Genomic DNA, 12,044 nt, shown 5'->3' on the forward strand with positions numbered 1-12,044 from the left:
GCGTCTCGCCCACTTTGGGAAGACGTGCCCGGAATGAGGCGAGTCATATCCCCAGCAGCAAATGAATGCTATGGCATAAACACGGCATGGATGAGTCAGCAATCTGTGGGCGTGTTTTTGAGGTGTACATGGGTGGAATATGACGTTCGTTGTTGCATACGAAGAGATTCACTATATATGATACTCATTTATTTATTGTTAAAATCTGCATTTGTATTAATGGTAGTAATTGTTCGTTATTTCACAACGACACAAAACTTTGGAAAGACCACTTGATGTTAGGATTCTAGATTAAATTGCTTTAATAAACGCTCTTTAAAGTAATGATTAATTTGGGAAAGTGTATGCGTCATTGTAATAGTAGTAGTAATGGTAGTAGAAGTAGTAGTAGTAGTAGTAGTAGTAGTAGTAGTAGTAGTAGTAGTAGAAGTAGTAGTAGTAGTAGTAGTAGTAGTAGTAGTAATGGTGGTGCTAGCAGTAACACAGGTGGTGTCTGTAGTAGTTTGTTTGTTTGTTTGTTTGTTGTTTAACACCGCACTCAGCAATATTCATGCAATATGACGGCGGTCTGTAAATAATCGAGTCTGGACCAGACAATCCAGTGATTAAAACCATGAGCATCGATCCACGCAGTTGGGATACGATTACTTGCATCAACCATGACAGCGAGCCTGACCACCCGATCCCGTGGCAAGCATGGGTTGCTGAAGACTGTAGTAGTAGTAGTAGTAGTAGTAGTAGTAGTAGTAGTAGTAGTAGTCGATGACTTCGCACTGCAGAACTTTGTATTTCTTGTTCCACAGCACAATCCAAATGTTTATAAAACATTACTTTTGCTTTTTATAGATCCGTCCATCTGTGATAGTTGGTTATATAAAGGCGACGAGTAATAATACAAAAATCGAGGTATCACATACCACCAAATATTATCTCACTGTCACACTATGTTCATCTCTACTGGACCGCCTCCGTGGTCTAATGGTAGAGCGTCCGCCCGGAGAGCGGAAGGTTTGGGGTTCGATCCCCAGCCGCGTCATACCAAAAGACGTTAAAATATTGTACTTGTTGTTACCCTGGTGCTAAAACAAGGTCTGGTCGGCTCGGAGTCAGTATACTGTGTCTGAGTGGGGTATTCATGTTAAACTGCGGCTTGGTATCTCAGTGGGCTTGCATTATAAATCGGCATCAGTTCGGACTAGTACAAGCAGCCACACAAACACACATGCACGTCGCTATATAAGTGCAATAATCTTGGACGCGACGTTAAACCCGTTAAACGTTACTGAGGGGTGGTCGGGTATCCTAGTGGGAAAGCGTTCGCTCGTCACGCCGAAGACCCAGGTTCGATTCCCGACATGGGTACACAGTGTGAAGCCCATTTCTGGTGTCCCCCGCCGTGATATTGCTGGAATATTGCTAAAAGCGGCGTAAAACCATACTCACTCACTCTTCTTTACTGAAATAGCTTGAAAACGGTATAAGGATTTACACCGAAACGTCGCCTTTACAGAAAATGGAGAAGTTGTTATCCATAAATTGTCTCTACTTTGTCATTCGTCAACTTCCAAGTAATGCCTATCAAACAATTTACGGAAAAAGTTAACAGACAAGCAGGCGAGAAGAAAGGAACGTGACCGTAGACAGAAAACACATACAAAAAACGCCGTACATGTTTACATGGAAAGACACATACATAAAACAAAGTACGGAAGCTGTTATTGCCCATGTTATTGTGTAAAATGAGCTGTTTATGCGTCGGTGTTATGGGCAGTGCCTGACTGTCACGGTCCAGTGATTCACGTTACGATAGAAGGCATTAAACTGTCAAGGCGAGTGAATCACGGCCAGGTATATAAGGCAGGGTTTACATCACTGTAGACGGAGAGCAACAAGCTCTATCGCTGAGGCTTTAAGGACAGTTCTGTGTAAGTACCATCATTGTTATGAACATTATCGATTATGTATTGATTCTGTTATTTCCATTTTGCACATTTTTATTTGTGTTGATATGTCATTAGCGAAAGGGCCTTGGGTGAATGCAATGGGTTACGCCCCTTAGCCTTGTAAGGATGCGCTGATCATGGAATTGATCCTTGGTTTATTAACACCTTGCCGTGCTCGTAGCTTTTTAAAAGTGGTTAACGCGCACATGGGGATTCCCTTCCACACTGAGCTGACACACCGTCATATAATTGAATTATATTATTTTAAAACTGATAATTAGTTATTACAATGATAAAATTGTAACCATGTAACAATTGTAACAATTATTTTAAAACAACGTTTAATCCAGCTTATTGACCGTTTTTCCTTATTGTGTTATATTTGAACTTCTGTCATCGACACCATACCCGTGCTCGTGGGTTTCACCGAAGTGGTAAACGTCCGAGACCTGCATGACTTCGGGCTTTCCTCCCACATTAAGCTGACACGCCGTGATATAACTGGAATACTGTTAAAAGCGGCGTTAAACCCAACTCACTCACTCACTCTATCATCGAATGCGTGATAAAACTAATGACAATGTCTTCTTGAGTCCCTTTAAATCTTTCTTTTGTGCTACCTATTGACGAATTAACCAGTGAAACATGTCCATCTAAAGTGACGGTCAAAAGAAAGTATACAGCCATGTTTGATGGTGGCTAAATAGTAACAAACAAGAAATTGTTATCCGACGGTGATGTATTTGATGCAGGTATCAAACAGTTGTGTTTTGGACTTTAAGTTTTCAGTGTTTCGGTGTCTTGTTTTCATCCTAGTCACGTTTTGATAACGTTTGTAAATTTTCGGTCAAATTCAGTTTTCAAGTGCATAATTTCTTTCTTCCCGACAGTTTTTAAACCAAAGTAAAACCACTATTATTGTTGTTGCAGTTGATTCTGAGCCAGGAATTCACTGGCCATTCTGAAAGTGCTCTTGAAACAAGTAAAAGCTCACCCAACTATAGGTCATTACGTAAAATTATTGAAAAATATTAATTGGACCAGAATTATTGAGAATTTTTCATACTATTTTGGCCTTCAATATTTACCATATCAAAGGTGAACGTAGAATGTATTCTGACTTTGGTTCAAGGGAGACAACTCCGCGTGTCATAGTTGTAAATTATGACCAGATATGTCTCCCTTGGTAAACAAGCCACTCTCTCACTCACTGATTATATAAGCATGGGTATGGGTCGCGTCCACCTGCAACTAAATAAACTTTACCTACCGGTTTAACGAGGTTGCTTTGCATTCCGATATTTTATTCTCATGACAGGAAACATCGAATGAAGCCAGAAGTAGTCAGTCCAAAATGACCACCGCTCTAAGTCTCGGAATGATCTCTTCTCTGAGCGTCCTTCTGGTGACCACAGAAGCCACCAAGAACATGTACCCCCTCACTAAATACATGGACCCCCCTGCCAGCCAGCCACACCTTTACCCCGGGGGCCCGGGCCTGCCCTACCCCGAGCTGAACTACCTGTGTAGGGGCAAGGACGGGCTGATGTTTCTACTGCCCTGGGCTTGTACGGGGTATGTCCGATGTGTTGGAGATTCAGCCTACTGGAGCAGGTGCCCGGTGGATGCCAGAACCATCACTGGTTTGCGGGAACCGATCTGTGTGATGGACAGCACTGAGTGTAAGGAACAGGAGAAAGGTAGGTATGTTATATCAAAGTCCAGATACTCGTGCTTGTCAAAACTCCTTACACAAAATCTTTCGCCGTTCAACGGCTCTTCAGTTCACAGTTGATTCAGTCAAGAATTTCTTGTTACGCAAGCTGTCAAACTCAGCCGCCATTTTGGTTTGAGAACGAAGCGACCTCAGCCAGCAATTGTTGCGCTTGCAAGCGGCTGAAGTGAGTGAGTGAGTGAGTGAGTATGGTTTTACGCCGCCTTTAGCAATATTCCAGCAACCCACGGCGGGGGACACCGGAAATGGGCTTCACACATTGTACCCATGTCGGGAATCGAACCCGGGTCTTCGGCGTGACGAACGAACGCTTTAACGACTAGGCTACCCGACCGCCCCGCAAGCGGCTGAAAGTCAGCGCACAGTTGTAAGGTGAATCGCTGGACCTCACTTGCAAGCGTATGGCGCTTTGCAACACACCCAAGGAGTAATGAAAACTTTAACGCACATTGTCGTCATAGGCGACGCACAACAGCGGTATTTGTGGAGTCATACTGCCTATGACGTAACAGTGATAGGCATTTTAACGCAGTTTTGTATAATAAATTCTCATACACCTGAAGAAATCACTGGAGAATAAAAATACTTCGAAGAAGTTGATATTTGTTTGTTTATACATTTAAAATTCCACAAGATGGCCTTACCAAAAAATGAATAATAAAATATGAAACTTTAAAAGCATTTCTTTCAAACATACATTGTCTTCAGTCTTCTTACGTTTGACAAACAAACATCCGACAAACACGTTATTATTAAAATGTCCTTTGCCCTTTTTGGAATAACGTTATAAGAAAAATGTCTTATAATCCACCATTTGACTTTGACAGTTCGCTGGAATGCGTTCTGTCGTGTGACCGCTGTAGGACGCTACCCCTCTATCCTGAGCTGCGCCTCGTTCTATGACTGTAGTAGGGGTGCTGAGGTGGTGGAGAGGGAGTGCACCTACCCCAACCTGTACAACCCAGCATCCGGGCTCTGCGAGGACTTCCGGTCTGCTGAGATATATTGTAACGGAAGACCAGTGCCGAGAGCCCCATGTAAGTTCTATCTATAAGAACTACCACAAGTTATCGAACAAAGCGAGGTGGCGAGGTATCCATGTAGTAAAAGCGTTCGCTCTTCACGCCGAAGACCCGGGTTCGATTCCCCGCATGGGTACCATTTGTGAAACCCATTTTTGGTGTCCCCTGCCGAGAGATTACAAGAATGTAGCTGAGCCGTGTTAACTTGAAGTCACTCACTCACTCGAAGACCCGATGCCAAATAAGTAATGTAGATGTAACAACTGTATTTCGGTTCTCTCGCGGCGCGCCAGCTTCAGGAAGAAAATCCTAAAGTGATGCGGATCTGAGACGCTTTCACCTTTGACGAAACCCCAAGGAATGGGGTTGGTGCTGACAAACAACGGATCGTCATGGGTCTCTGGCACGCTGGAGGAATGCAAATCGCTGTGTGTCTGCGATGGGCGGGCAAGCCGTGTCTCCAATAAATAGCAGTAGAAGTAGTTGAGCTTCGTTATGATGAGTGAGTGAGGTTTTACGCCGCTTTTAGCAATATTCCAGCAATATCACGGCGGGGGACACCAGAAATGGGCTTCACACATTGTACCCATGTCGGGAATCGAACCCGGGTCTTCAGCGTGACGAGCTAACGCTTTACCCACTAGGCTACCCGACCGGCCCCGTTATGATGAAAGGCGGTATGACTCTCATTAATATAATATAAAAAAATTGATTATTTGGGAATGTACAGTCCGTGGCACATCTGAATATTCTGGATTTTATCCAAAAAAAGTAAGTGTCCCCGAAAATACTTGAAAAAAATGAAATTGCCTGCCTGGAGTATCATTGTGGACTTTTAAAACGAGGTCTTATGTGAAAGTACCATTCTTATTGAAACAAATCAACGTCATTAAATAAAAACTAATTGCATTAAACTTGAATGACTTATTTACGTAGAAGATACCGGATTATACAATCCGGATTTCTAAGAAAAGAAAAAAAGGAATCATCATTGTTTGGGTCTGTTCGCCAAACTTCCGGGTACTTTGCTTGATAGGCATTTCTTAGATGCTGACGATGACAAAGTAGACAAAGTGTTATTGATAACAACTTCTTTATTATACAGTAATAGCGACGTATTGAGATAGAAACTTAAACCGTTGTCAAGCAAGTTTTTCATCCGGGTACTGTTGTTCACCAGTGATCCATGGTCTGTTTCATTGATGTGAACCATTTATTCCGTGTACCTACCTAATGTGACATCCCCACTGTTATATTGTTTGATTTTTGCTTAAAACTTGAAACCATAATCACTCACTCATTTTCATCCAATATCATGTGACATGTTTTCATTAACCAACAGGCGACTACCAAGCTCTCAACATCACATGCAGCGATCCACACTGTCTGCCCTGTTCGGAGCTACGGCCATCGTGTGTTCGTAAACCGGACGGAAACCACGCTCTGCCAAACCGGATCAACTACCCGTGGTACCTCAGATGCGAGAGAGAAAGAACAATGGGTGTTTTGAAATGTGCAGCCGGGATGTTTTTCTCTTCTTTTTGTTCACGGTGTATACCCTACGGTTCAACAACATGTTAAACGTTGAAAAAGAGCAGACGAATTGAAATCCGCGTGTGAGTGTATTGTGATAAACGTATGTGATGGCGGTATGCCAAATACCAAGTGTATTTACTCTGGACTATTTCATGACAAAGCTGAAGTCATACCTGAAGTGTCATTGATTTGCAACAAATTAAAGAATATCAAAGAATGTTGAGATTTACTTTGTGTGTGAAAAGGTTCAATTTAAAAGAGGTATCCAGAGAAAAATGGATGCCTCTTTAACCAATCAGAATCATGCCTTCGTCAATGTCATGGCAGGAAAAAATGATCATATGAGCGTTAAGAAGTTATATGAAAGTGAAGTACGAAAGGTCTATAAAAATCAGTGATATTTCTAAGGCTTTTATGAAACTGCGGTGATGTCATCATACCCCGGCGGCGTGCGGCGATGCTCATAATATCAATCAATGCCATGGGTTTGTGTGGTCCAGACGTAATTATATACTGATTGTGATATTGCCGGAATATTGCTGACGGAGGCTGAAACCAAAAAAAAGTAAACTATCCCCTATGAAATAAGATCTATATCCTTGTACTGACTGTCACATTCACACACCAACGCGTGCGCAGGTGATGGCGCCTCCGACCTAAAATCTGGTAAACCTAGTGGCCAACTTTGTGTAATAGTCACATAGGACGTCTAGGGCAGCAAGTGCATCTTGGACATACGACCAACTGCTCTGATATTATATCTTCGTTATGCAAGGGATGTTTGGAAGCTGTGCAGTTGCCTGGATCCGATGATGGGTTCGAATTTTAGATTTGCCTTGGTTCGGACACTTGTTCTGTCATCACCATCCCCGTGCTCTGGGTTTCGCCGTAATGGTAAACATCTACGACCTGCCGGAATATGACTGAAATACTGTTCAAAGCAGCGCTGAACCCAACTCACACACTGGGTCTTGTAACATGAAAAGGAGGCTACCCAAGGATGGTCTCTAAATCATGTTACGCTTTTAATCCAATAATATTCATCAGTACTAGGACAGAACTAATCTGGGATTGACTTTGGGTCATATGACGACCATTGATCTCCTTCAGGGGAGTTGAGTATAGGCTCTAGGGGCTGTGACTACTAAGTACAAATTGATCTTAGCACTACAGACAGTGTAAGATTATGTTAAAGAATAGATTATTGTGTGATGTGTGCAAGGCGGCCTTGTTGTGTATTATGTATGTTGAGAGATACAGAGAAATGAGTACGAATCCACATTTCTCCGTTGTGATCAGTCTAAATGAACCACCGGTGATGATAAAACGCCAAATGCTCTTTCTGCACATAGAACGCCTTGCTTGATTTTGTTTATCTAGATGTCTGATAAGAAACTTAAGTCGTGTTTTGTATAACGAAGGAAAAGACAAATGAGCTAGAAAGTCAAGACAATATTTAATAGTTAATAATGATTAGTATAGATTTATGTAAAAACCCTCTCCAAAAAAGCCCAAATATGTAACTGAAAAATATACATTTTTTAACATATAATACAAAATATCCGAATGGTCTAAAAAGTATAAAAACGCCCGAAAGGTCCAAAAATGCAAAAAGTCACCATACATTTGGTATTTATGATTCAATGTAATTATTAGATGACAACGTCCAACAGGTATAACAAGATGTCACTCTAAGCGTCCATCTTGACACGGAACACCCTCCTCAAGAACCCAGACACACGTGACAGGAAGACTCGAACAGGGGACTGGGTCGGGGTGTCGTCATCATCCAGGTTGATATCAACGAAGTGATGGGCATCACGGAGGATGGGGTTGGAGAGAGGGGCAGGGAGAGAGGTGGCAGGGACGGCCAGCTCTGACAGAGGCTCAGTGATGGTCATGTATCTCCCAGTAGGACGCTGACAGGGAGAGAGAGAAGGAGGTGTAGAGATTGAAAGAAGGTGGAAGAAGAACGTCGGAAGAAAGGAGGGTAGTTATTGGAAATGAAATGATTAGACCATACTTATGATTTCAGAAGATTGTTAGTGTTTAAGATATATGGCCATAACTGCACATTTAGATCAGTGTCCAAATCAATGGTAAGAGTTGTGTTAGTAACAGATTAAATAGTTAAGTAAATACATCCAAGAAATACAAGACACACAATTTCAGTTTTACAATAACTCCAGTAAATTACTGATTCCCTAAGACACCCACTTGGCGAGGAGGGGCCCAGATGTCAAGGTTCAAAGGGAACCTAATCACGAGGTCAAGAGCTGTCGGGAAAGAAGGACTGAGAGTCTTAGATAACAATACACCAGACAGATCAACTGACAGACTTTACAAACGTTTAAAAGGGAATCCTGTTTATCCATTGTTATCTGAGGCAGTTATCAGAAGTAAAGGGCGATGATCACGTCATTTTGTAACGTACTGTACATTGGTTGGTTGGTTGGTTGTTTTAAGCTGCACTCAGCAATATTCCAGCCCTATGACGGCGTTCTGTAAATAATCGAGTCTGGACTAGACAATCCAGTGATTGATATCATGAGCATCGATCCACGCAATTGGGATCGATGACCTGCATCAACCAAGTCAGCGAGCCTGACCACCCGATCCCGTTAGTCGCCTTTTACGACAAGCATAGTCGCCTTTTACGGCAAGCATGGGTTGCTGAAGACCTACTCTATCCCGGATCTTCACGGGTCTAACTTACTGTACAATCCTGTATTATCAGGTAAACTGCTTTGGAGCAATTAGAATTGCAATATATGTGATAACATACATGTATACAAGTATATGAAGGAATTGCTAACTAAAGGTTGGCCTGAAAGGGGAAATATATAGTGTATTTGGTGTGGACTGGACATGAAGTACTGGTCAGTACTGTATTTAAAGCAGTGCTATTAATGTAATTATATTAGACTTACAGTCAACTACGCCTTTTGTCTTTGTTTTTTTCACGGATTTGTACACCATTGCCAGTGAGTATGGACACTATCTGCCACCCGCCCAATCCAATATACTCTTTCCCCAATGTTATATATACAGACCACTGACACCAGTAGAAAGTTGTATTTAATAACCTAAGTCATGTTGTCAATCTTGGAGTTGATGTTCGGAAATAAGATTTGCAAAAGTCGGAACAGTCCCGTTAGACTACATTGTATTCTTCTGTAAGTTAAAACCACTCGACCTTCATATAAGAGGCTGTCTTAATCGGTAAAAAGTGAAGGCGGAGAGAACTGGTTCAAAATACCCCAACAGTAACACGCATCTCCCACAAGGAGGGGGCTGAGTGTGTGTGGTGACTCACGTATGCTGCCATTTGATGTGGTAAACAAAACGGCGACTAAGGGCTGAAATTTGTGTTTCAGGATATTTTAAGGTTTTCGTTTCCAGAGCAAGTAATTATAGACTGTTCAAATGTAGAATAGAGTTCTTTAATTGCTGAGACATGACTCATGACATGACACATGCATCAACCAATTCTAACGACAACCATAGTCGCCATTTACGGCAATTCACGGGTTGTACCCATGTGGGGAATCGAACCCGGGCATTTGGCGTGACGACCAAACGCTTTAACTGCCACATAGCCCCCCCCCCCCCCCCCCCCCCCCCCCCCCCCCCCCCCCCCCCAACCCCCCCCACCCCACCCCGCACCCCCCTTCCCGCATTATCCACTGAACCATTTTTGTCTCTTTAAAATTGGCTCACAATAAATACATTCTAAGGGACCGACCACATGAACTTCGTTGATGGGTATCTTTAATATCTCATCTTGAAAAGCAATAAATTTGACCTTTTTGCCATAAATTAATAACATTTCAAACATGTTAGGGGTTAGGTGGTTACAAGTTCATTTTTTACCCTAGTCTTCATCGAACCAATATATTTTTACACAAAATTATTCAGCCACAGATTACTTTTCACAAACTGTTGCAGGAATGTGTGAAGGCTAAATAGACAATCATATTAAACAACAGTTCTTTCAATAATTTTCCATTACATAAAAAACACAAACTCGGTATACTCTCCTTTGACCCTCAATTAATACGTTTTTGCCCGTGTGGCACTTTATACAGTTATATTGTTCATAATTCTTTGATATTTATTTTTTCATAATCATCATTATGATGAAAATGCATTAAAATGTTAATGCACTTGGCAACTCTTGGTCGACCATCCACTGTATTACATCTCCATTCTATTATGATGAATACTGCTAAAAATTACCATTTAGGTTTACAAAATCATTTGCGAAATTTGGAACAAAGCCATATTACGGTGTGCCGAGCCAACGCTATAACCTCGCTAGTCAAACCCCACCGCCAATGGTTTTCTTAGTTACGATTGATTATATAAACAACTGTCAAATCAGGTTAGAAGTGTTGTATATTTCATGCAGGTGTTCACCAGAATAGTCACGTGATGTCATGGTTACGAGTTTTGCCAATCGGGAAACACTTCCGGTGCACGCGCGTAATCCAGACTCGAAGCAGACGACATTTACTTTATCAAATGCACTGGTGCATGTTAAATTAATTTCAACAAGCTGTTTCGAATTCATTTAAAATCGAGATTACAATGGGCTTAGACCCCTGTTTCTCATGTTTATATTATTCACGCGCTACTTTGAACGCTGCCTTTAAAACTTTAGTATGCCATGTGCATTATGAAGACTTTTCAAAAAGAAACATTTTTCAGCGTGATTTCCTGCCCTGACGTATGTTTTCACTCTGGAAAGGACGTTGAACGACATGGTAAGTGCAGCAATATTTAATTAAACAATCTGTTGGTGATCATATAATTATGTTAACGAATAATCGCTGTGGCTGTAACGATTCACAGATAATGTGATGTTTTATTATACAAAACGAGGGCACCAGGCCGGAAAGAGCGTTTCTCTGTCAATTTGTGTGTGCGTGTGTGTGCGCGCGCGTGTGTGTGTGTGAGAGAGAGAGAGAGAGAGAGGAGGGCAGTGGGAGTCCCATGTCGTCAATGAATGAAGCATATTATTTAACGTAAGAATACAGCATGTACATAAAACATATTGATTCTAAATTCTGTTTATGTTCATGGTTTCTCAATACAACACCAGTGCCGTAAAGAGAAAACAGTTTCGTTGCCGTACCAATGTACCATTTCTAACATTTCTAAATTCCACCCGTACGAACAAGTGGTATATCATTTATCAGTATTTTTAGATAATGAATAAAAGAATGCGTATGTTTTTTTACGCCGCTTTTAGGAATATTCCAGCAATATCAGGGGGATACAAGAAATGGGCTTCACACATTGTACCCATGTCGGGAATCGAACCCGCGCGGGCACACTATACACACGCCGAATTCTTTTTTCAATACACTATCCACACGCCGAATTATTTTCAATACATTTTCACAAGGAGAATTTTGTCCAACGCCTCCACACATTGGCCAACAAAATATGCATACATACAGAGTATTCACTGCGAAATGACAGTTCTAACTATTAATTACAGCTCTATCTTGTTCACCTCCGCTATAAAAGGTGTAGTAACATCAATACTTGCTGTTTTCTTTGTGAAACTGTTGGTTTAATATCAATAAAACTTGGTATTAATTGCAATAAAAACGAGTTTAGCTCCATCGATTCAGCAGTCTAACTCCGACGAGGGTAGTTGTTTGGTCCGCTGTAAGCAACGCAAACTTAGTATTAGTGTCTGTATAGGAAGGGGTGAGGTTAGGTGTCACTTTTTCCTTCGGAATTTTTATCAACAAGTCTTCACAAGGTGATACTTTGCTAAACCCCTGCACCCATTGA

General features: G+C 41.6%; 1 protein-coding gene across 1 annotated transcript; it reads left to right on the forward strand.

Moving 5' to 3' along the window:
• Positions 1-1,886: 1,886 nt before the first annotated feature.
• On the forward strand, positions 1,887-6,424 carry LOC139446067 (uncharacterized). Its single transcript, XM_071227338.1, has 4 exons — positions 1,887-1,925; positions 3,262-3,643; positions 4,506-4,715; positions 6,043-6,424. Exons 2-4 carry the CDS (start codon positions 3,298-3,300, stop codon positions 6,279-6,281), a joined length of 795 nt encoding a protein of 264 aa, XP_071083439.1. The 5' UTR covers positions 1,887-1,925; positions 3,262-3,297; the 3' UTR covers positions 6,282-6,424.
• The last annotated feature ends 5,620 nt before the right edge of the window (positions 6,425-12,044 follow it).

Source organism: Haliotis cracherodii, unplaced genomic scaffold (genome assembly GCF_022045235.1).
Source record: "Haliotis cracherodii isolate W230 unplaced genomic scaffold, xgHalCrac1.p SCAF_6, whole genome shotgun sequence".
NCBI classification, from domain to species: Eukaryota; Metazoa; Mollusca; class Gastropoda; order Lepetellida; family Haliotidae; genus Haliotis; species Haliotis cracherodii.

Bases quoted from the DNA above. Each gene is read 5' to 3' on its own strand.
- LOC139446067 (XM_071227338.1), top strand. From the start codon at position 3,298: ATGACCACCGCTCTAAGTCTCGGAATGATCTCTTCTCTGAGCGTCCTT. The intron at 3,644-4,505 runs GTAGGTATGTTA...TGACTTTGACAG, and splicing joins GTGTAAGGAACAGGAGAAAG to TTCGCTGGAATGCGTTCTGT. The intron at 4,716-6,042 runs GTAAGTTCTATC...ATTAACCAACAG, and splicing joins ACCAGTGCCGAGAGCCCCAT to GCGACTACCAAGCTCTCAAC.